We start from the raw sequence: 22,046 nt of genomic DNA on the forward strand, positions 1-22,046 counted from the left end.
TTTCTTCCCTCCTTCTTTCTTTTCTCTCTTTCTCTTTCTCTTTCTCTTTCTCTTTCTCTTTCTCTTTCTCTTCCTTTAAATTTCCTTCTCCCCTTCTTTCTTTACCTTTGTGATTTCCTTTGGTTTAAATTATATTTTTTTATCTTTTGTTTTTCCTTCATTCCTTTCTTCCTTTCATTCTTTTTCATTCTTTTTTTTCTTTCTTTCCTATTCTTTCTTTCTTTCTCCCTTTCTATCTTTCTTTCTTCCTTTTCTTTCTTTCTCTTTCTTTTCTACCTTTCTTCCTTCCTTTTTTCTTTCTTTTTTCTGACTTTCTTTCTTCCTTTTTTCTTTCTTTTTTTCTAACTTTCTTTCTTCCTTTTTTCTATATTTCTTTCTTCCTTTCGTTCTTCCTTTGTTTCTTTCTTTCTTCATTTCTTTTCCTTCTTTCTCTTTCTTCCTTCCTTTTCTTTCTTTTTTTCATTCTTTTCTTCTTTTTCTTTTTTTCTTCCTTTTTCCCTTTCTCCCTTTATATCTCTTTTCCTTTCTGTCTTCTTTTCTTTCTGTCCCTTTCTTTCTTTTTTTCTTTCTTTCTTTCTTTTCTTCTTTCTTTCTCTCTTCCTTTCTTCTTTTCTTCCTTCCTTCCTTTCTTTCTTTCCCTTTCTTCCTTTCTTTCTTTCTTTCTTTTTTATTTCCCTTTTTTCCTTTCTTTCTTTCTTTCTTTTTTCTTTCCCTTTCTTCCTTTCTTTCTTACTTTCTTTCCTTTCCCTTTCTTTCTTTTTTTCTTTCTTTCTTTGTTTCTTTTTTTTTCTTTCTTTCTTTCTTTCTTTCTTCCTTTCTCCTTTTCTTCCTTCCTTCCTTTATTTTTCTTTCTTTCTTTCCTTCATTCCTTCCTTCCTTTCTTCCTTTCTTCTATCCTTTCTTTCTTTCCTATTCTTTCTTTCTTTTTCCCTTTCTACCTTTCTTTCTTTCTTCCTTTTCATTCTTTTTCTTTTTTTTTTCTTTCTTTTATTCCTTCTTTCTTTATTTCTTTTCTTTTTCATTTTCTTTCTTTCTTTCTTTCTTTCCGTCTTTTTTTCTGTATTTCTTTCTTTCTTTTTTCCGTTTTTATTTCTTCCTTTCATTCTTCCTTCGTTTCTTGCTTTCTTTTCTTTCTTCCTTTCTTTTCTTTCTTTCTCTTCTTTCCTTCTCTTTCTTTCTTTCTTTCTTCCTTTCTTCCTTTCTTTCTTTCTTTTTTCTTTCTTTCTTCCTTTCTGTCTTTCTTTCTTTCTCTCTCTTTCTTTCTCTTTCTTTCTTTCTTCCTTTCTGTCTTTTTTTCTGTATTTCTTTCTTCCTTTTTTCTGTCTGTCTTCCTTTCATTCTTCCTTCATTTCTTGCTTTCTTTTCTTTCTTCCTTTCTTTTCTTTCTTTCTCTTTTTTCCTTCTCTTTCTTTTTTCTTTCTTTCTTTCTTTCTTTCTTTCTTTCTTTCTTTCTTCCTTTCTTCCTTTCTTTCTTTTTCTTTCTTCCTTTCTCCTTTTCTTCCTTCCTTCCTTTATTTTTCTTTCTTTCTTTCCTTCATTCCTTTCTTTCTTTCTTCCTTTCTTCCTTTCTTCCTTCCTTTCTTTCTTCCTTTCTTTTTTCTTTCTTCCTTTCTTCCTTCTTTTCTTTCTTTCTTTCTTTCTTTCGTTCTTTCTTTCTTTCTTTCTTTTGTTCTTTCTTTCTTTCTTTCTTTCTTCCTTTCTTCCTTTTTCTTTCTTCCTTTCTTTCTTTCTCAGGCTCTGTTCCTATCAAAGCACATCACTCAGTGCACCACAGCTTATTCTGCTCATCAACCTAAAGATGCCCTGACATTGCTGTCTCCTCTCTTTGCCCCCAGGCCACAATGTGCCTTTCCCCCAGCCCCACACAGCTCGGTGCCGCGGCACCAGCCCAACACTCACCATTGCTTTTACTTTGCTGCTTCTCTTCTGGCTCTAGAGATCCATCCGGCGCAACCTCTCCTTGAACAAGAGCTTCATCAGGGTGCCCCAGGAGAAGGGGGAGCCAGGCAGAGGCGGCTTTTGGACACTTCACCCCGAATATGCCCAGAGGCTCAAGAGTGGGGCCTGCAAACAGCGCAGGATGCCGCCAGCACAGAGCCACACGGTCTGTCCTGCAACAGCCCCGCAAGGCACAGGGAGCCTGGCCACCACAGACACCTCCTATGGCACCTTCACTCCCATCCTCGATGTCAACAGCGACGTGCAGCAGCTGCTCAAGGACTTTGAAGAAACCACCAGCAACGAGTCTCTGACTGCAGCAGATATCAGAGCATGGCAGAGGTACAAGAAGCTATCGCCCACACCAACGGCCAAGCTGGCTTGGCTTTGCAACCTTGCCCTGCTGAGCCAGGAGCAACAGGCTGAGCTGGGGGCACTGCAAGGGGACTTGGACCTGGAAGCCACCCTCAACACCAACCCCAGTGGTGACTTCCCCACTGTTGCTGATCAGGAGCTCACAGCAACGAGCTGCTGCACAGGACACGGCAAAGACCTGACGGCTCACAGGCACCACATCCACCATCTCCAGGACGGGCAGGAGCAGGAGCAGCTCCTCACCCAATCCATCACCAACAACCTGTCTCAGCTTTCCAGCCCTGCCTCGCTGAGCCAGGACCGGCAGCCTGAGCTGGGCTCACTCAAACGGGACTTGGACACAGAAGCCGCCTTCAACACCAACTTGTCTTTTGACAGCAATCTGATTGATGTCTTTGACACCAAGCTGAACAACAACTGTGACTTTGAAACCAGCTGCAAAAACAGTTTTGAAACCAAAGGAACTGAAGACTTGGACTGGGAAGACATCCTCAACACCATTCAGAGCGGTGACTTCCGCACTGTTGTTGATCTGGAGCTCACACCAACAAGCAGCTCCACAGAAAAAGACCCAGAGCTGATGGCACACAGGCCCCACATCAGCCACATCCAGGATGGGCAGGAGCAGGAGCAGGTCCTCAACAACCTGTCTCAGCTTCCCAGCCCTGCCTGGCTGGGCCAGGACCAGCAGCCTGAGTGGGCAACCCTGCAAGAGGATTTTGACTGTCAAGCTACCTTCAACACCAACTTGTGTGCAGACCTCGACTGCAAAACCATCCTCCACATCAATCTCAACAGCAACTGTGACTGGGAAACCAGCCTCAACAGCAACTCGAGAGCAGACGTTAAGGCGGAAACCAGCTTTGAAACTAAACTAAGCACAGACTTGGACTGGGAAGCCATCCTCAACACCATCCCGAGCGATGACTTCCCCACTCTTGATGATCCGGAGCTCACACCACCAAGCAGCTCCACAGAACATGACTCTGACTTGTTGCTAAAGGAGCACCATGGTGACCATCTCCAGGGTGGGCAGGAGCAGGTTCTCACTGATTCCTGCCTCAACAACCCTTCTCGGCTTTCCAGCCCTGCCCTGCTGAGCCAGGAGCAGCAGCCTGAGCTGGGATCCCTGACAGGTGACTTTGATTTGGAAGCCACATTCAACACCAACTCATGTGGAAACTTTGACACCACACTGAGCAGAGACATCACCTTCAGACGGTGCATGCCCCCAGCACACAGCCACACGGCCTGCCCCACAACAGCCCTGCAAGGAACAGAGAGCCTCACCACCACAGACACCTCCTCTGGCACCTACACTTCCATCCTCAGTGTCAACAGGGAGGTGCAGCAGATGCTGGAAGACTTTGAACAAGCCACCAGCAACCAGACCCTGGCTGCAGCAGATGGCAAAGCAGGGCAGAAGCGCAAGAAGCCATCGCCTGCAGGAATGACCAAAGTGGCTCGACTTTGCAGCCCTGCCCTGCTGAACCAGGAGCAGCAGCCTGAGCTGGGGCCACTGCAAGGGGACTTGGACTGCGAGACCACCTTCAACCCCATCCCATGTGATGACTTGGACACCGAAACCAGCTTCAACATTACCGTGAGCAGTGACTCTGACTCCGAAAGCAGCTTCATCACCATCTCGAACCGTGACTCTCCACTTCTGGGGCTGACGGAAGCAAACAGCCCCGCAGAACACGAGCCAGAGCTGACGCCACACGGGCACCACATCCACCAGCTCCAGGATGGCCAGGAGCAGGAGCAGCTCCTCACTGAAGCCAGCGTGAACAACCTGGACTTTGATGAAACCTTCATGGCCACTTCTTTCCTGCAACAGGAGTTGGACAAAGAGACAAACGACTGTCTCTACTACTGAATCAACAGAGAGCATTTGCACAAAGACAAGGATGCCTCTGCCAGCAGCTGAGTGAGTGGAGCACTCTGACATCCCTCTTATCAAAGGCCTGTCACCGTGCAGAGGATGCTCCCCCATGCTGCTGGGACAAGATTTCCCCGAGACAGACACATCCCCAAGGATTTCACAGCTCAATTGTAAGATTAGTCATGGGAAAGATGGAGGGAGAAAAACCAGCCCCACAGGGAGTGTTTGACAGGGGCATTTCTCCCGTGTGTTTTAAAGATCTTTCTCTATTTTCACATAGTTGTTTTTGACTATAGGCCTCAAATAGTTGATACACACTCTCTTTTCTTTCAAGGTCCCCTGAAATGCTCTGCTCTGCTCCTTTGACCTTCCTCCTTGTTTTGTTCAGAGTATCTACACAGCCACAGCCATTTCCTTAGCTACACCTTGAATGCAGATGACGACGGAGGGGTCCAGAAGTGTGAGCTTTGGTTCCTATGGCTCTTAAAGCAAAGATTTCTTTCAGGGGCCCTTGTAATGGAATGTATTTCTATTTACTTGTCTGTTGAGTTGGTTTCACTTGATAGTTGAGGACCATTGAAGGAAAAGTGGAAAGGACCTGTCCAGATTATACTGAGCTGTAGTCACCCTGTGGATGCAGCCCAGCAGGATCAAGCAGCTCCATCATCAGAACACACTGCCAGACAAGAGGCTGAAAATGAGCTGGGGAAGCATAGCATCTGGGTGATGACTCTGGCAGGAATGTCAGGAAGGGGAGGAGCTTACACAGACCAACACAAACTATTGTAGTGGTGCAGGCTGTATTCATTCAAAGATGTAGAGAAGCTGGGTAATGCACGTGCAGAGACGTACACAGGCAACACAGTACAACCAACAGAATTGACTCAAAGCCACCCTTCCTTGGCTGGCTACCTCCTTATATGCTGCTTCTGCCCATGTGATCAGCCAGGGCCCAATTGAACACCTTGCAGCACCTGTTTGTGATAATTGGAGAAGCTTGCCAGCTGCATTAACTTGTCCCTACCATCTTTATTCAAGCTGGCTGCTCCAAGCCACATTTGTGCCTACAATTCCCCCCTTTTTCTTTTGTGAACCAGCCAGCCTTCAGCAGCACATTTCAAAATTAAAGGTACAAGAAGAAAACATCAATATTTTTACCCATGGCCATGAGTTTACAACAAAAGGTCAATAACAGCTCCACTGCTGAACAATACAACACAGAAATCCATCAACTCCAACAGAATGTGCTGTGTGTTGCTAGGAGGGACACACACTGGCGACAAGGGATGAGTTCTCTGTGCTTCCACTGAGGTTTCTCTTCACTGAATGTACTTTCAGACTTTTGTTTAACTTCTTTAGCATGCTGATCTGTGAGCTGGAAATATCTCTTCATCCGTAGAAAACACACCATTTCTGCTTTCAAGTTTCCATTGGCCGTCCTGTGAAGTTCTCCAGGCCTTTGAATGTGATGCAGATTGCTGGAGGAATTTGCAGCAGCCACAGCTGACAGGTTTTCCATTTCAACAGGGTGATGGGTTGGGGATGGATCACTTGGTTCTTTCCTCAAGATGGTTTTCTCCATTGCTCTTACAGTCATTAAGGCCTTTTGGTTGATGTGCCTTGATCCACGTTGCTGGAATCCACCGGGGACCTCGCTCTGTAACGCCACAAGCGCAGCCTCTTCCCCACGGGAACAGATCTGCAGGCCCTTGCCACTCTCCAGTAGTGGGATTCTTACACCAAACTTTAGGTTTGTCAGCAAGCTCCAAATCCCGACTCATTTGGGCAAAGTGTGTTAATGCTGGTGCTTCATTCCGCTTTGACACGGTTCTGAGATGATTCCCTGTAGAAAGGGCTTTCATGAGTCTGTCTTGAGGGCTCACCCCCTCTTCCCCCGTTTTCTGTTTCTCTATCAGCCCCTTTAGAGCTTGGTGAGTACGTTCGATCGTGGCTTCACCAGTGGAGTTCCCTGGGATCCCAGTGGTGTGTCTGACACCACATAAGTTCAGGAACTCACATGTTCTACTGGCTCTATATCCCCAGCCATTGTCAGTTTTCTCTCTCGTGGAACACCAAGGACTGCAAAGCAACTCCTCCAATGTCTTATGACGCCTCAAGCCCTGTCCCTCGTTAAGGCTGTGGCCCAAACCATGGCCCAATAGGTATCAGTAGTGACATGTATTGGTTTAAACTGTCCAAAGGGAGCACAGACTGTGACAGCCCATTGCCATGTTCCTCATGGTGCCAGGCCCCTGGGATTGACTCCTGCTCCTAGGCCGATTTGATTCTGGCATGCAGGGCATGTGGAAACGATACCCTGAGCGTCCCATGTGGTCAGGTCAAAGTGCTTGGCCAGCATTTTCACACCTTGGTGAAAGAAGTTGTGTGATCTGTGGGACTGAGAAAATGTGTCAGTTCTTGGCCCCACAGGTGTCATCCTTTGTCGCCAGTGTGTGTCCCTCCTAGCAACACACAGCACATTCTGTTGGAGTTGATGGATTTCTGTGTTGTATTGTTCAGCAGTGGAGCTGTTATTGACCTTTTGTTGTAAACTCATGGCCATGGGTAAAAATATTGATGTTTTCTTCTTGTACCTTTAATTTTGAAATGTGCTGCTGAAGGCTGGCTGGTTCACAAAAGAAAAAGGGGGGAATTGTAGGCACAAATGTGGCTTGGAGCAGCCAGCTTGAATAAAGATGGTAGGGACAAGTTAATGCAGCTGGCAAACTACACCAATTATCACACACAGGTGCTGCAAGGTAATCAATTGGGCCCTGGCTGATCACATGGGCAGAAGCAGCATACAAGGAGGTAGCCAGCCAAGGAAGGGTGGCTTTGAGTCAAGTCTGTTGGTTGTACTGTGTTGCCTGTGTACGTCTCTGCACGTGCATTACCCAGCTTCTCTACATCTTTGAATGAATACAGCCTGCACCACTAGAACACAGACCCCTCCACATCTCTTTCAAGGCTGCAAGCTGCCCACATTTCCTGCCTTCGCTTGGTCACACAGAAAGCACATGTTTGGACATAGCAGTGTCACTGATCACAGCCCAGAGGGGCAGCAGCAGAGCTACGGGACGGGCTAACGCAGCTCGAATGGGGATCTGATCATGAGCTCTGTGCCAGTACCCTCCTGAGTCACAGCACAGTAAAGAGAGGAAAACACACTGTCGTTCACACCCAATCTTCAGCCCAAACAGCACCTTAAGTCAGCCTTTGGATCTGCAAGATGAAGCCTCTGAAGGCTTTAGATCCCAGGTTCAATATTGACAGAGAACTTGCCAAGAGCATTTTCCCCATAAGGAACCAAATCCAGAACAGACCTGCTCTTACCTTGCAGGCCACTGCTCCCATCAAACACACCATCAGGCTGCTGCAGCAGCTCAGCCTAAACTAAAACCCAGCAGCACCAGCAGTGCAGCAGGCCCTGATCAAATGTTTGTCCCCATCTTTCTTCTAAGCCCCACTTCAGTACTGAAGCATTGAAGCACTTCAGAGGCCTGTGGAACACAGGAGCATGGCACCATCCTTCCCATCAGTGTTAACAAATGCAACATTTGCATTTATGTGGAACACAAATGCTCCCAAGTAACATTCCCCAAGGCTTTCACGGGGACGTATGGTTGGGGTCCCATCTGCTTCAAGGGATCCCATTCCAATTAAAAACACGACTTCAATAACATTTGCTCTTGCTTCCTGGGGAAAGGGCAGTGTCCACAAAGCCTTCCAATAGGGCTAACATTGCATTTCAAAGAGAGCACAGCAGAATGAGAAAGAACTGGAATCCAATCCAAGATAGAAGAAGAGACACATCTTCTACCCACTGACCTTGAGACACTTGATCAGATCCCAGTGTGCAAGGAGTTCAGAGCAAAGGAGTTTCAGTGCATGATCCCCACGGGCATCGTTGTGTGCAAACATGCTGCGAAGTTTTTGGCTCTTGGCCTGAAAAAAACAGACTCGAAGCCTGAAACCAAGCTCGAAGCCTGAAAAATGAACCAGACTCGAAGTCTGCAAACCAGGCTTGAAGCCTGAAACCAAGCTCAAAGCCTGAAAAATGAACCAGGCTCGAAGCCTGAAAAACCAGCTCCAAGCCTACTTCATGCGGCGATCAACCCAGGGTCCGATTCTCAGCTGGGTGGGAAGAAATCAGTCCTACTCAATGTGAGTGATAGCAGAAATCTTCACTTTATTGAGAGCAGGCTCTAACTTATATACACAGCAGCTTCAAAGCTAGCTCAGCAACAGCAGCTAATAGATTACATTCTCATGTTCATCCTACTTGTGGTTTCTGCCATAAGCAAGCTCCCTCACATTTTCCCATCTTGTTTTTCTCCGAAGTTGTTTTCCACCTTGAGCTGTTAGCTCGTTAGCTGAAAACAGCCCGACCTTGAGGGAGCAGAAAGCGGCCTGCTGTCTGCGCTGACTACGTGACAGCAACTGCTTTAACCATGGCTCTGACTCTGGTCTTGACTGTGCATTAAATTCATATAACTAGAACTCAGATTGCCTTGCCCCATCAGGCCTAACATTATACCCCAGGATCCATGTCCATGCTCCCTCATTTTTTCTCCACAATTCCCCCGTTTTGTTTTTGCACAATCAAGACTGAGTCAGTCAATGTATGTACTGCCTTCATAATACAACTATATACTATTCTAAACATTACAAGCAAAAGCAAAATAACCAATATCCATCTTAACCCTTCTTTGATTAACATAGTCAACCAAGGTGACAACCCCCCAAAAGCTGATTGAAGCCAATTATCAAAAGGGTGATAACCCACTGTAATATTCTTAGCATGAGCCTTTAAATATGTCAAAGCTTTGTGAATAGATTCACTATGATCAGAAAGATTAAAACAACACATGCCTTCAAATGTCATTGAGGTTTGGTTACTTTATTTGTTAAGCCAGCATCCTAATTTGCATAGCTGAGTTAATAAAGCAGATACTCTTACATCTGGAGCAAATACACTAGTTGCTATTATTGCTGAGGGAGACCAAAGGTAACATGGTCATCACATTTGCCAGTAAATGCATGCACAAATTGTTTTGGACAATGATGTTTCTAAATCATTGTGTGATTAGGCATCAAGATCGTCAGTTGTCCCAAACTGCGTGGTCCCATTTGTAATCTCGAGGCTATTCCAGGCCATGCCTGGTCCCCACAGAGCAGAAAAATTCCCTTTGGCAACTGTACAGGCACAAGACTAGACCTGGATCTTTTTGGTGAAGTATAATTGCACCAAGATGTTGTGTTCTTATACACGCCCAGGATGGGATCCACATTCTGTCCCAAATGTTTTGGTATTGCTGGTAAAATTATAACACAAAAATCCATCTTTATAGATCCCAATAATTCTAACTCCTGTGGCTCTGTTGTCATTATTGGCAACCGTGAAATGATCAAATCCCAGCTGTCAACTTTGCCATTACCCTTAACTAAGGGATTTGGTTTTAATGCATTTGGTACAGGCCATTGTGCCACATCTGATGGAGCTCCCACAAAACAGGTAGAAAAAGGATTATCTGGAGTGGCCATTGATAAACATATTGTAGACTGATTGATTGCTTTGGCCAGTGTAACCCACATGTTTTGCTTGGGTTGTTGAAATTGCCTAAAACCATTTACCACAATCATTTGAAGCATCAACAGTATGACAAAATCCATTTTTTTTTTACTCCTGATAAAAAAAAAAATCCTTCACCAATGAGTCTAAAACACAAACCACCTTTTAGCTTCTCAATACCAAAATGTTCTGTTCTTCCAAGTTCCATTCCTGACACCTAAAACGCCTTAGAAAGTTTCCACTGTAAGAAAACCACTATTCATCATCACATTTACAGCAAAATGCATACCATCACGACCAACAGTTTTTACACTCGTTGAGGCAAGGGACTGAGGATGGAAAGGACGAGCCCAGCGGTCCGTGAGGGCCGGGGCCGGCGGTGTCGGCGCGGTGTGTGTGGGGGGGCTCCGGAGACACCGACCGGGCGCGGGAAGCGGCTGCGTGGCGGCGGCTGCGGATGGAAGGGGCGGGGGGGGGTCTGGCTCACTCCGTGCCGGCCCCGGCGCCGGCGGCGCAGTCGGTATTAGTCTCTCCTGTGTTTTCTTTGTCTCCCCTCGCGTGCCCGATGGTGCCCAATCTAACACGGGGTCGCGCTCCCCCACTCTCCTCTGATCATCCTGCGCTGCATCCCCGCCCGACTCCGCCCGCTCGGCATTGCCCTGCAAGTCGTCCCAGGGGTAACTCGGCGGGCTGGGCTCGAAGGGGAAGCAGCTCTCCCGCGGGGGCTCTGCTCCGAAGCCCCTTCGCCTCTCTGACTTTGTAAAACTCTTGTGTAGAGAAGAAAATTTTTCTTTTTTTCTTTTTTTTTTTCTTTTCTTTTTTTTCGCTCAGCGCCGGGCGGCACCGGGCTGGCTTTCAGTGGCGACAGGCTGTGTTTCCATGGTCTCTTGTCGCTCCAGTTTCTTTAATGCTTCCTGCAGGAGCCTGTCCGTTCCCTTGTCTGTCTCCTTCAGCCTCGGTGCAACGGTCAGCGCCTGGGCTGCAGGCATTTCTTTTAAAGTATTTATCACGTGTCTCCAAACGAGACCTAAATTTTTACTGGTCTTACTATTGTCCTTATCACCACTAATAGTGGCTTCCCAGAGAAGGTTTCCAATTTCTCGCCACTCACCAGAAAAGGGAGGTGAGATATAATTAGTCCCGATACCAAACAGTCCAGCTGTTGGCTCGGCTACAGTCTCAGGCATATCAAGCCACTGAGTTACAGCAGCGGCCAAATCCTTTTCCAACTTATACTTTTTCAAACAGTTAATTACTTCTCTCCACGGTTTTATCAGTTTCCAAGCAGTCTTATCTTCGTCTATAACCAAGTCCCAAAGACAAGTCCCATATGCTCTCCACTCCTCCTCATCAAAATATTTCTCAGAGTCCTTAAAAAAGCCTTTACAATTACTATGTACAAGTAGACCAGATAAATCGGTCAATTTAAAGTCCACCCCCTGCTTTTCTAACAAGCGATGTAAAAGTGAGAGTGCTGCCTCCTTATCCATGTTGCCGGCTCCTCGTCTCACCGCAACCTGTAGTCACTCCCCCGGGTACAGCAACCTCTGCTTGGGGTCCGGCAGGCTTCCTCCGACGACTGCCTCTGCCTTCGGATTTTCAAGTCTCAGCTCCCCACAGGCAGGCTCCTTACCCGGTAACACCCAGTGATGGTCCCTGTTCAGGTGCCATATGCCGCGAAGTTTTCAGCTCTTGGCCTGAAAAACCAGACTCAAAGTCTGCAACCCAGACTCTAAGTCTGAAAAACCCAGGCTGGAAGCCTGAAACCCAGGCTCAAAGCCTGAAACCAGACTCTAAGTCTGAAACACCCAGGCTCAAAGCCTGAAAAACCCAGGCTCGAAGCCTACTTCATGCGGCGATCAACCCAGGGTCCGATTCTCAGCTGGGTGGGAAGAAATCAGTCCTACTCAATGTGAGTGATAGCAGAAATCTTCACTTTATTGAGAGCAGGCTCTAACTTATATACACAGCAGCTTCAAAGCTAGCTCAGCAACAGCAGCTAATAGATTACATTCTCATGTTCATCCTACTTGCGATTTCTGCCATAAGCAAGCTCCCTCACATTTTCCCATCTTGTTTTTCCCCCGTAGTTGTTTTCCACCTTGAGCTGTTAGCTCGTTAGCTGAAAACAGCCCGACCTTGAGGGAGCAGAAAGCGGCCTGCTGTCTGCGCTGACTACGTGACAGCAACTGCTTTAACCATGGCTCTGACTCTGGTCTTGATTGTGCATTAAATTCATATAACTGGAACTCAGATTGCCTTGCCCCATCAGGCCTAACAGTATACCCTGGGGTCCATGTCCATTCTCCCTTAACCACTCCTCGACACACACGGGCACTGCTCCACCAGAGCTACTTCAACGTCACCGACTACGACATTGCCCTGCTGGAGCTGGACCGGCCCGTGGAGTGCAACCAGTACGTGCAGGTGGCCTGTGTGCCTCACCCCGCCGACGTGCTGGTGTCCCAGCTGAGAGACTGCTACAGCGCTGGCTGGGGCCACACCACCGCACGAAGTGAGTTCCCCTGGGGAAAGCGCTGCTGTGCCCAGGGCAAGCCTGGCACGCTGGGGAGACGGCTCGGGCTGGCGCAGAGCCCAGGCGGGAGCCAGAGTCAGGCTGCAGGGACGGGCGGCTGCAGACGGGCCTGAGCTCCCTCAGGCTGCCACGGTGCTCGGGGCTCTGGAACACCTTCCTCATCAGGCCATGGCACCTTCTGAGAGGAGACCTTCTCAATGTTGAGAAATGCCTCAAGGGCGGGTGTTTAGAGGCTGGGGCCAGGTTGTTTTGGGTGGGGGCCAGTGACAGGACGAGGGGTAACGGGCACACACTGCAACACAGGAAGTTCCCCTGGAAGAGGTGGAAAAATGTCTTTGCTGTGAGGGTGCTAGAGCCCTGCACAGGCTGCCCAGGGAGGGTGTGGAGGCTCCTTCTCTGCTGGTTTCCAAACCAGCCTGGACATGTTCCCGTGTCCCTTGGTCCAGGGGAACCGGCTTTAGCAGGGGTTCGGGCTGGATGAGCTCTCGAGGGCCCTTCCCACCCCCACTGTTGGTTGATTCTGTGTTTGTGAGCCACGGCCCAAAGGCAGCCCCAAGGGAAAGATGGGTGCGGTGCCCCTTTGGCAAGGTGCAAAGCCAAGGCCCAGGGAAGGGCTGTGTCCAGCCAGGGGAGGCTGTGTCCCAGAGCTGCTGGGGGCTAATTCCTTGCTGTGCTCACAGCCCACGGATCCGACGTGCTGCAGGAGGCCAAGGTGCGCCTCATCGATGGCAGGCTGTGTAACAGCTACGAGTATTACAGTATCATCCCACCACCCCTTGTCCTGTTACTATCTACTATAGAAAAGAGGGATGTCCCAGCCTCCTGACACCCACCCTTTAGATATGTATAAATGTTAATAAGGTCTCCCCTCAGTCTCCTCTTCTCCAGACTAAACAGCCCCAGGTCCCGCAGCCTTTTCTCATAAGGAAGATGCTCCAGTCCCCTGATCATCTTGGTGGCCCTGCACTGGCCTCTCTCCAGCTGTTCTCTGTCCCTCTTAAGCTGAGGAGCCCAGAACTGGACACAGGACTCCAGATGAGGCCTCACCAGGGAAGAGTAGAGAGGGAGAAGAACCTTGACCTGCTGCCCACACTCTCCTTGGTGCATCCCAGGATGCTTTTTCTTCACCTTCAAGGTGGAGTTTGAGTGACTTTAGTCACATAAACACACAATAACCTCCAAAGCTTATTAGAATTGGTGTAAAATTCTCTTGCCTTGCATTTAAAGCTGTGAGTTACAAAGAATTCAGGGCACAGGCTCAAGGAGTGGTGGCACCTCAGAGGCCGGTGGCCTTCAGGACAGAGGTGTATTTTGGTATTATAATGACATTATAATGAGTAAAGTGCACCCAAAGGGCAGGTTTGACAGACCTTTGGCTCAGGGTACTAAAATGCTGCTTATCAGCTCTAGAGGAGCATCTCCTTCCCATGTATCGTCGCAGAGTCTGACCACAGAGCCTCCCCTCTGCTCCACACTCCATGGAGTATTTGCAGGGAATTACTGTGTTGTGGATTCCTCACTTACCAGCAGCAGCTGTATCCACCCTGTGAGCCTTCTTCATTTTATCCCTTTCCTTAACTGGTGAGCAATGCTGATGTTTAATGTGTGCTTTAATACCAGTTTCAATGTAAGTTTTCATTTCCAGGGCATTTCAGTAATCATGCCACACCCCCCCTTTACCTGGACTCCCCCTTGGTGCCCCACACGGAATCCCCCACGCCCAGCATCCGTAACCAGCGGCTCTGTGACATCAGCCCCGGGGCCGAGGTGCTGTGGGCAGCGTGAGCACTGCAGTCACAGCATCGGCCCCGCTGTTGGTGGTCACCAGCACTTTCTGGCCATGTGCTACTAGACATGATGAAGCTCCTGCTCATCCTCACCCTGCTGGCTCTGTACTGCAGGCCTGCAAGCGGCTCATGGGAAGGCTGTGGGTAAGTGGCTCTAGGAGGGAGCTTGGGCAGCCCTTACAGCGTCCACTGGTGCCCCGTGGCCAAGCCACAGCTCCCCAAAGCCCACGGTGAGGGAGCCAGGCTACGGGGCTAAGGCAGGAGCCAGGGCTAAGGGCTCCCTGCCCCGCTGTCCACGCAGCACCCGGTGTGGAGGGCAGACGGCTGCCCTGCAGCCCGAGCAGCAGCGAGCCCTGGAGCAGGACACTCGTGACTTTCTGCTTCCAGGGCGAGCTGCGGGCGCCAGCTCAAGGCTTCTTCCTCTGGGCCGTTGCGCGTCGTGGGTGGCACAAATGCGGCTCCGGGGACCTGGCCCTGGATCGTCAGCCTCCAGCGCCCCTGGGGAAAACGCACCAAGCATTTCTGTGGAGGGTCCCTCATCAACCCACAGTGGGTGCTCACAGCAGCCCACTGCTTTGACAAGTTCAGGTGAGGAGGAGCAGGGAAGGGGCATCCCTACACCACTGCTGCCGCTCCCGTCCCGTTCCCACGCAGCAGCCAGCGCCAGGGCACTGCCCAGCCCAGCACAGAGCCGTGCTCGGCACACGCTGGGCTGGTGCTGCTGCTCGCCAGTGGCCTGGGGCTGGCCATTCCTGGAGCCCTTGGTGAGCAGGAGGCAGGCAAGTGCTCCCTCTGAGCCCTCTGCTCTCCATCTGCCTTCCAGGAACATCGCCAAGTGGCGCGTGGTGATCGGGACCACAAAGTTGTCTCAGCTGGGCCCCGAGGCCCAAGTGCGACGCATCAAGCGGCTGCTGCGTCACGAGGCCTACTGGCAGGTCACAGCTGAGAATGACATTGCTGTGCTGGAACTGGACCAGCCCATCCAGTGCAATGAGCACGTCCAGCTGGCCTGTTTGCCTCAACCCGATGACGTGAAGCTGTCGGAGCTGAAAAACTGCCAGGTGGCTGGTTGGGGATCCACAGTTGCACGATGTGAGTTCCCCTTGTAAAAGCATTTGTGTCCTGAGGCCTGGCACGCTGGGGAGACGGGTTGGGCGTGAGGAGAGCCAAGGCGAGAGCCACAGTCAGGCTGTGGGGACATCAGGCTGCAGACGGGGGTCTGAGCCACTGTCCAAAGCCAGACTGAAGGGAAAGACGTGTCTGGTGTGTCTATGGGTAGGTGCAAAGCCGAGGCCCAGGGAAGGGCTTTGCCAGACAGGGGAGGGCAAGTGGCCCAGAGCTGCTGGGGGCTAATTCCTTGCTGTGCTCACAGCCACAGAACCAGAAACATCCGATGTGCTGCAGGAGGCCAAGGTTCACCTCATCGATACCAAGCTCTGTAACAGCAGCCAGTGGTACACAGGGGCTGTGCACAGCTACAACCTGTGTGCCGGGTACCCACAGGGTGGTATCGACACCTGCCAGGTAGGAGCAGCTACGAGTCACCCCCTGCAGCACCCACAGCCCTGTCCCACCACTGCTGGGGCTTCCCTCCCCTTCCCCATCATCATCTCCTTGCCCAGGGCCCCTTGCCTTGTCCCACACACCCATCCCGTGTAATTGGCAGCCCTTAGGTCCAGAGCCCAGTGCTAGAACCTCTGTCTTCCACACATCCAGGATCCCTGTGCTGACAGCAGCCACCCAACACTCCCTTCCTCCTCTCTGCTCTGCTGTAGGGTGACAGTGGTGGTCCCCTCGCCTGCCAAGACAGCCACGCTGACTACTACTGGGTCGTTGGACTGACCAGCTGGGGGAAAGGCTGTGCAAGAGAAAAACAGCCTGGGATCTACACCAGCACTCAGCACTTTTATAACTGGATCCTGGAGCACATGGGACGGCACCAAGAAGAGGCAGCAGCTCCTCCACTGTCACAGCCTGTGTCCACCTCAGCCCCCTCTCAGACACCAAGGCCAGGTGCAACACAACCAGGCAGCTCCACGTCCTGTGCCTTTGCATGCCGGAAGGCGTTGAAGTTCCTCAGTTTGCTGCGGGGGCTCCTGCGGTTCCTGATGGGAAGAGGGGCTTGAGCAGCAGCGTGGCCAGGACCCAGCGCAGGCTGCGCTGTGCCACCACCATTTCCCCCTGGGGCACTGCCCGCTGCTCCAAGGGCAGCCCCTGTGTCCCACACCTGCTCTGTCCTCCCCACGCTCCTCTCAGCACACACACAGGTTGAAGGAGACTTAGTGTAGTCAATAAAGCTGCCTGTTTGCACAGCACGTTGTGCCTCCGTCCATTGCTCAGTCCCTGTGGAGCTGGGCTCATTTACAGCTGCATTAAAGTTGGTGTGATGGAATCACAAGAAATTTTAGGAGCAACCTGTCATCAGCACAAAAGAGACACAGAACTTGTGGAGAGTGGCCAGCGCAGGGCCACCAAGATGCTCAGGGGACTGGAACATCTTCCATACGAGGAAAGGCTGCGGGAACTGGGGCTGTTTAGTCTGGAGGAGACTGAGGGGAGAGCTCATTAACATTTACAAATACCTCACTGCTGGGTGTCAGGAGGTCGGGACATCCCTTTTCCTATGGTACGTAGCAACAGGACAAGCTGCTGCTCGGGGCTGGTTTGTTCTCCCCCAGCACTGCCAGGTCCCTCTCCTGGAGCTGCTCTCCAGCAGCTCAGCCCCAGCCTGGGCTGGTGCTGGGCTTGTTCCTGCCCAGCTGCACCACTCTGCCCTTGCTGCCCCTCAGCAGGTTCCTCTGTGCCCAGCTCTCCCTGCCGGGCAGCTCAGGCTCTGGGCACTCAGCCAGTGCTCCCAGTTTGGTGCCAGCAGGGAACTCGCTGAGGGTCCGTCTGTGCCCTCCCCCAGCTCCCTGACGGAGATGTTGAACCAGACCGGCCCCAGCGCCCATCCCTGCGGAACTCCGCTGCCCACAGGCCGCACACTGGGCTCTGTGCCGCTGAGCACTGTGAATCTTCTCTTTCCAGGGCGAGAATCCTCTCACAGAGACCCCGATGACAAAGAGGAGCCCGAGGGAGGAGGAGGAGGAGCCGGCACGCGAGCAGGGCACGAGCGCGGGCTCCGCGCGGGGCACGCTGGGAACCCGAGGCTCCCCCCCTCCGCCGCACGGCGCCTCCTGCCAGGCGCCGCCGCACAACTACAACTCCCGGCAGGCACCGCGGCTCCCGCCCGCAGCTTTGGCCGGCAGCGAGGCGCTGGGGGTGATGGGAAATGGAGGCTACGAGGCGCCAACGAGCCTCCACACCTCGTTCTTCATCAGCTCAGCCTGTTCCTGCCGCGGTGCTTCCTACAGCACACAGCTCACATCACACGTTACTTGTCCACAAGGTTCAGTCTCCTCGAGGCACACATCGAGTCTCCCCATCCTTTCTCATCACCCACCAAGCACAGCCAGGCTCCTGGGCACAGACCATCCCACCAGTGGGTTTGCCCTTTCCCATGGGAGCTGCAGCCCATCCTGCCTTCCCCAGCCACTGCCCTGGGTGCACTCCAGGGACCTCTTCTCCTCCCACAGCGTGCAGGGGTTTTGTTTGGGCAGGACCAGGACGGTCAGTTGAAGCTCTGCTGTTAACCACCCAAGTGCAGAAGCAGCTCCCACCTAGATCAGGTCACACAGGAACGTGTCCAGGCGGGTCTTGATGACCTCCCAGCACGGGGCATCCACACCGTCCCTGGGCAGCCTGGGCCAGGACTCCCTCACTGAAACACTGGAAGAGTTTTTTCCTATGTTGTAATGGAACTTTTTGTGTTCCAGCTTGATCCCATCACCCCTTGTCCTGTTGCTAGATACCATGGGAAAAAGTGCTGCCCCAGTGTCCTGACACCCACCATTGAGACAGTTGTCAATATTCATAAGATCTCTCCTCAGTCTCCTCTTCTCCAGACTAAATAGCCCCAGGTCCCGCAGCCTTTCCTCATATGAAAGATGCTCCAGTCCCCTGATCATCTTGGTGGCCCTGAAAGCAAATGTTCTGCCTGTGGGTTTCGTGGTGGCTCTCAGCCTCCCTGGTCATGGAGGGGGATCCTGGCTTGTGGTTGAGAAAGCCCTTGGGTGGAGGAGGGTGGCAGGAGGTGTCTGGGGTGTCTTCTTGGGACATGAGGCTCCAATCCTTCAAATGAAATAAAGGCAGAGGCTGATCTTTGATTTGAGTGTCTCCCAGCCCCTGCTCTCCATGGGGGGAGTGAGGGGAACCAGGACACACTTTGGTGTGGGAATAAACACCTGACCTTGATGGCCCTGAATTGGCTTCTCTCCAGAAGTTCTCTGTCCCTCTGGAGCTGAGGGGCCCAGAACTGGACACAGAACTCCAGATGAGGCCTCAACAGGGCACAGTAGAACCTCCCTTGACCTGCTGCCCACACTCTTCTTGATGTCCCCAGGATGCCATTGGATTCTTGCCCACGAGGGCACGTTGCTGGCTCATGGTCAGTTTCTTTTCAGCCAGCACTCCCAGGTCTGTCTCTGCAGAGCTGCTCTTCAGAGGTTCAACCTCCAGCCTGTCCTGGTGCAGGGGGTTGTTCCTTCCGAGCTGCAGGACTCTGCCCTTGTCCTTGTTGAACCTCAGGAGCTTCCTCTCTGCCCAACTCTCCAGCTGGTTCAGATCCCACTGACTGGCAGCTCAGCCTCTGGGGAATCAGCCAGTGCTCCCAGTTTGGTGCCAGCAGGAAACTTGCTGAGGGTGCCTCTGTCCCCTCATCCAGCTGGTTGATGAAGATGTTGAACCAGACTGGCCCCAGAACCCATCCCTGTGGAACTCCATTGGCCACAGGCCTCCAACTCGACTCTGTGCCATTGCTCACCCCCCTCTGGGCTCTGTCATTCAGCAGCTCTCCATCCACCTCACTGTCCTCTCATCCCAGCCACACTGCCTGAGCTTTCTGATGAGGGTGTTGTAGGAGACAGTGTCAGAAGCCTTGCTGAAGTCAAGGTAGATGACATCTGCTGCTCTCCCCTCATCCAGCCAGCCGGTTCTGCACTCACAGAAGGCATCAGGTTGGGCAAACAGGATTTCCCCTTGGTGAATCCATGGTGACTCCCCCTGATAACCACCTTTTCCCTCCTGTGTTCAGTGATAACATTCAGGATGAGGTGTTCCATCACCTTTCCAGGGATGGAGGTGAGGCTGAGCAGCCCATAGTTTCCTGGCTCGTCCTTGCTGCCCTTGTTGCAGCCTGCAGTGACATTGGCCTTTCTCCAATCCTCAGGCACCTCGCCTGTGCTCCATGGTGGTTCAAAAATGATGGAGAGAGGCTCAGCAATCACATCAGCAGCTCCCTCAGCAGCACTCCAGGATGCGTCCCATCAGCACCCAGTGACTGATGAGCCTTCAGCTTGGCCAACAATCAGGATTTAGACCCTAAAACTGGGGGTCTAGATCCTAAAAATAAGGAGTTGTACCCTAAAACTGGGGCTTTAAATCACATTCTAAGGATTTAGAGCCTAAAATATGGGGATTAGATCAAAAAATTATAAGGATTTAGACCCCAAAATGAGGGTCTAAAAATGAGGGTTTAGAGCCTCAAATCGGGGGGGTTTAGATCAAGATATTGGGGGTTTAGCCCCTAATACCAGGGGTTTAGAACCTTAAAGCAAGGATTTAGAGCCTAAAACAGGGGTTTTAGACTCTACAATGAGGATTTAGACAATAACATTGAGGATTTAGAACCAAAAGTAGGATTTAGACCCTAAAATCTAGAGTTTAGGCCCAAAAAATGAGGATTAAGACCCTAAAGCTGTGGGTTTAGACCCAAAAATGGAGATTTAGACCCTTAAACAGTGAGTTCAGACTGAAAACAAGGATTTAGGCCCTAAAAGTGGGTGTTTAGACCCCCAAAACAAGGATTTAGACCCTAAAACCAGGGGTATAGTCCTAAAAACAAGGATGCAGACCCTAAAACTGGGAGTTGAAACACCAAAAAAAGGGGATTTAGGCCCTAAAACCGAGTAATTAGACCCCAAAACCGAGGAATTAGATGAAAAACTAGGTGGTATAGACCTCAAAACAAGGATTTAGATCCTAAAAACTAGACTTTAGGTCCAACAAATGAGGATTTAGACCCTAAAACTGTGGGTTTAGACCAAAAAACGAGGATTTAGACCCTTAAACTGGGTGTTCAGACCCAAATACAAGGATTTAGATCCTAAAACCAGGGATTTAGTACTAAAATCAAGGATCAGACCCTAAAACTGGGGGTTTAGACACCAAAAAAAAAAAAGGGGGGGATTGAGACCCTGAAAGTGTGGGTTTAGACCCAAAAATTAGGATTTAGACCCTAAAACCTAGAGTTTACATACCAAAAAGGGGATTTAGACCCAAAATCAGGTGGTATAAAACTGAAAAACAAGGATTTAGACCTTAAAAACTAGACTTTAGGCCCAAGAAATGAGGATTTAGCCCCTAAAACTATTTGTTTAGCCATTAAAAAGAGGATCTAGACCCTAAAACTAGGAGGTTAGATGCCAAAAAAGGGGATTTAGACCCTAAAACTGTGGGTTTAGAAGAAAAAAGGGGATTTAGACCCTAAAAAAGAGGGTTGGAATGAAAACAAGGATTTAGACCCTAAAGCTGGGTGTTTAGATCCCAAATACAAGGATTTAGACCCTAAAACCAGGGGTTTAATCCTAAAAACAAGGATCCAGACCCTAAAACTGGGAGTTGAAACACCAAAAAAGGGGATTAAGGTCCTAAAACCGAGGAATTATACCCCAAAACCGAGGATTTAGACCCAAAACCAGGTGATATAGACCTAAACCAAAAATTTAGACTCTAAAAACTAGACTTTAGGCCCAACAAATGAGGATTTAGATCCTAAAACTGTGGGTTTAGACCAAAAAACGAGGATTTAGACCCTTAAACTGGGTGTTCAGACCCCAAATACAAGGATTTAGACCCTAAAACCAGGGGTTTAATCCTAAAAGCAAGGATCCAGACCCTAAAACTGAGGGTTTAGACCCCAAAACCGAGGATTTAGACCCTAAACCAGGTGGTAAAGACCTAAAACAAGGATTTAGACCCTAAAAACTAGACTTCAGGCCCAAAAAATGAGGATTAAGACCCTTAAACCGGAAGCTTAGACACGAAAAAGTTGATTCAGACCCTAAAACTTTGGGGTTAGACCCAAAATTGGGTCTACAAGTTGGGGTTTAGATCCCAAAAACGAGGATTTACACTGTAAAATCTAGACTTCAGACCCCAAAAATGAGGGTTTAGACACTAAAACAGTGGGTTTAGACCCCTAAAACGAGGATTTAGACCCTAAAACTAGGGATTTAGGTGGTATAGATCTAAAATGAAGATTTAAACCTTAAAAACTACACTTTAGGCCTCCAAAAATGAGGATTTAGACCCTAAAACTCTGGGTTTAGACCAAAAGCGATGATTTAGACCCTAAAATTAGATGTTTAGGACCCAAAACCAAGGATTTAGACCCTAACACTACAGTTTAGGCCCAAAAAATGATGATTTACACCCTTAAGCAGAGGGTGTAGACACAAAAACGAGGATTTAGACCTTAAAACAGGGGGTTTAGACCAAAACAGAGAATTTAGTCCCTAAAACTACGAGTTTTGGCATTAAAATAAGGATGTAGACCCTTAAACAGGGGATTTATACTGAAAAAGAGGATTTAGACCCTAAAACTGGTTGTTTAGACCCCCCAAAAAAAGGATTTAGACCCTAAAACCAGGGGTATAGTCCTAAAAACGAGGATCCAGACCCTTCAACTGGGAGTTTACACACCAAAAAGGAGGCTTTAGACCCAAAACCAGGTGGTATAGACCTCTAAACAAGGATTCAGACCTTAAAAACTAGACTTTAGGCTAAAAAAATGAGGATTTAGACCCTAAAACTGCGGGTTTAGACCCAAAAATGAAGATTTAGACCCTAAAACAG

At 49.8% G+C, this 22,046-nt stretch overlaps 1 protein-coding gene across 1 annotated transcript; it reads left to right on the top strand.

Moving 5' to 3' along the window:
* The first annotated feature begins 14,160 nt into the window (after positions 1 to 14,160).
* LOC133629510 (acrosin-like) lies at positions 14,161 to 16,219 on the top strand. Its single transcript, XM_062020167.1, has 5 exons — positions 14,161 to 14,237; positions 14,481 to 14,681; positions 14,917 to 15,185; positions 15,466 to 15,617; positions 15,869 to 16,219. The coding sequence occupies exons 1-5, from the start codon at positions 14,161 to 14,163 to the stop codon at positions 16,217 to 16,219; spliced, it is 1,050 nt and encodes a 349-aa protein (XP_061876151.1).
* Positions 16,220 to 22,046: the final 5,827 nt, after the last annotated feature.

Source organism: Colius striatus, unplaced genomic scaffold (assembly GCF_028858725.1).
Source record: "Colius striatus isolate bColStr4 unplaced genomic scaffold, bColStr4.1.hap1 scaffold_54, whole genome shotgun sequence".
Classification (NCBI taxonomy): domain Eukaryota; kingdom Metazoa; phylum Chordata; class Aves; order Coliiformes; family Coliidae; genus Colius; species Colius striatus.

Coding starts and splice junctions, on each gene's coding strand:
- LOC133629510 (XM_062020167.1), top strand. CDS start 14,161: ATGATGAAGCTCCTGCTCATCCTCACCCTGCTGGCTCTGTACTGCAGG. Junction 14,238..14,480: donor GGCTCATGGGAAGGCTGTGG/GTAAGTGGCTCT, acceptor TTCTGCTTCCAG/GGCGAGCTGCGGGCGCCAGC. Junction 15,186..15,465: donor GGGATCCACAGTTGCACGAT/GTGAGTTCCCCT, acceptor CTGTGCTCACAG/CCACAGAACCAGAAACATCC.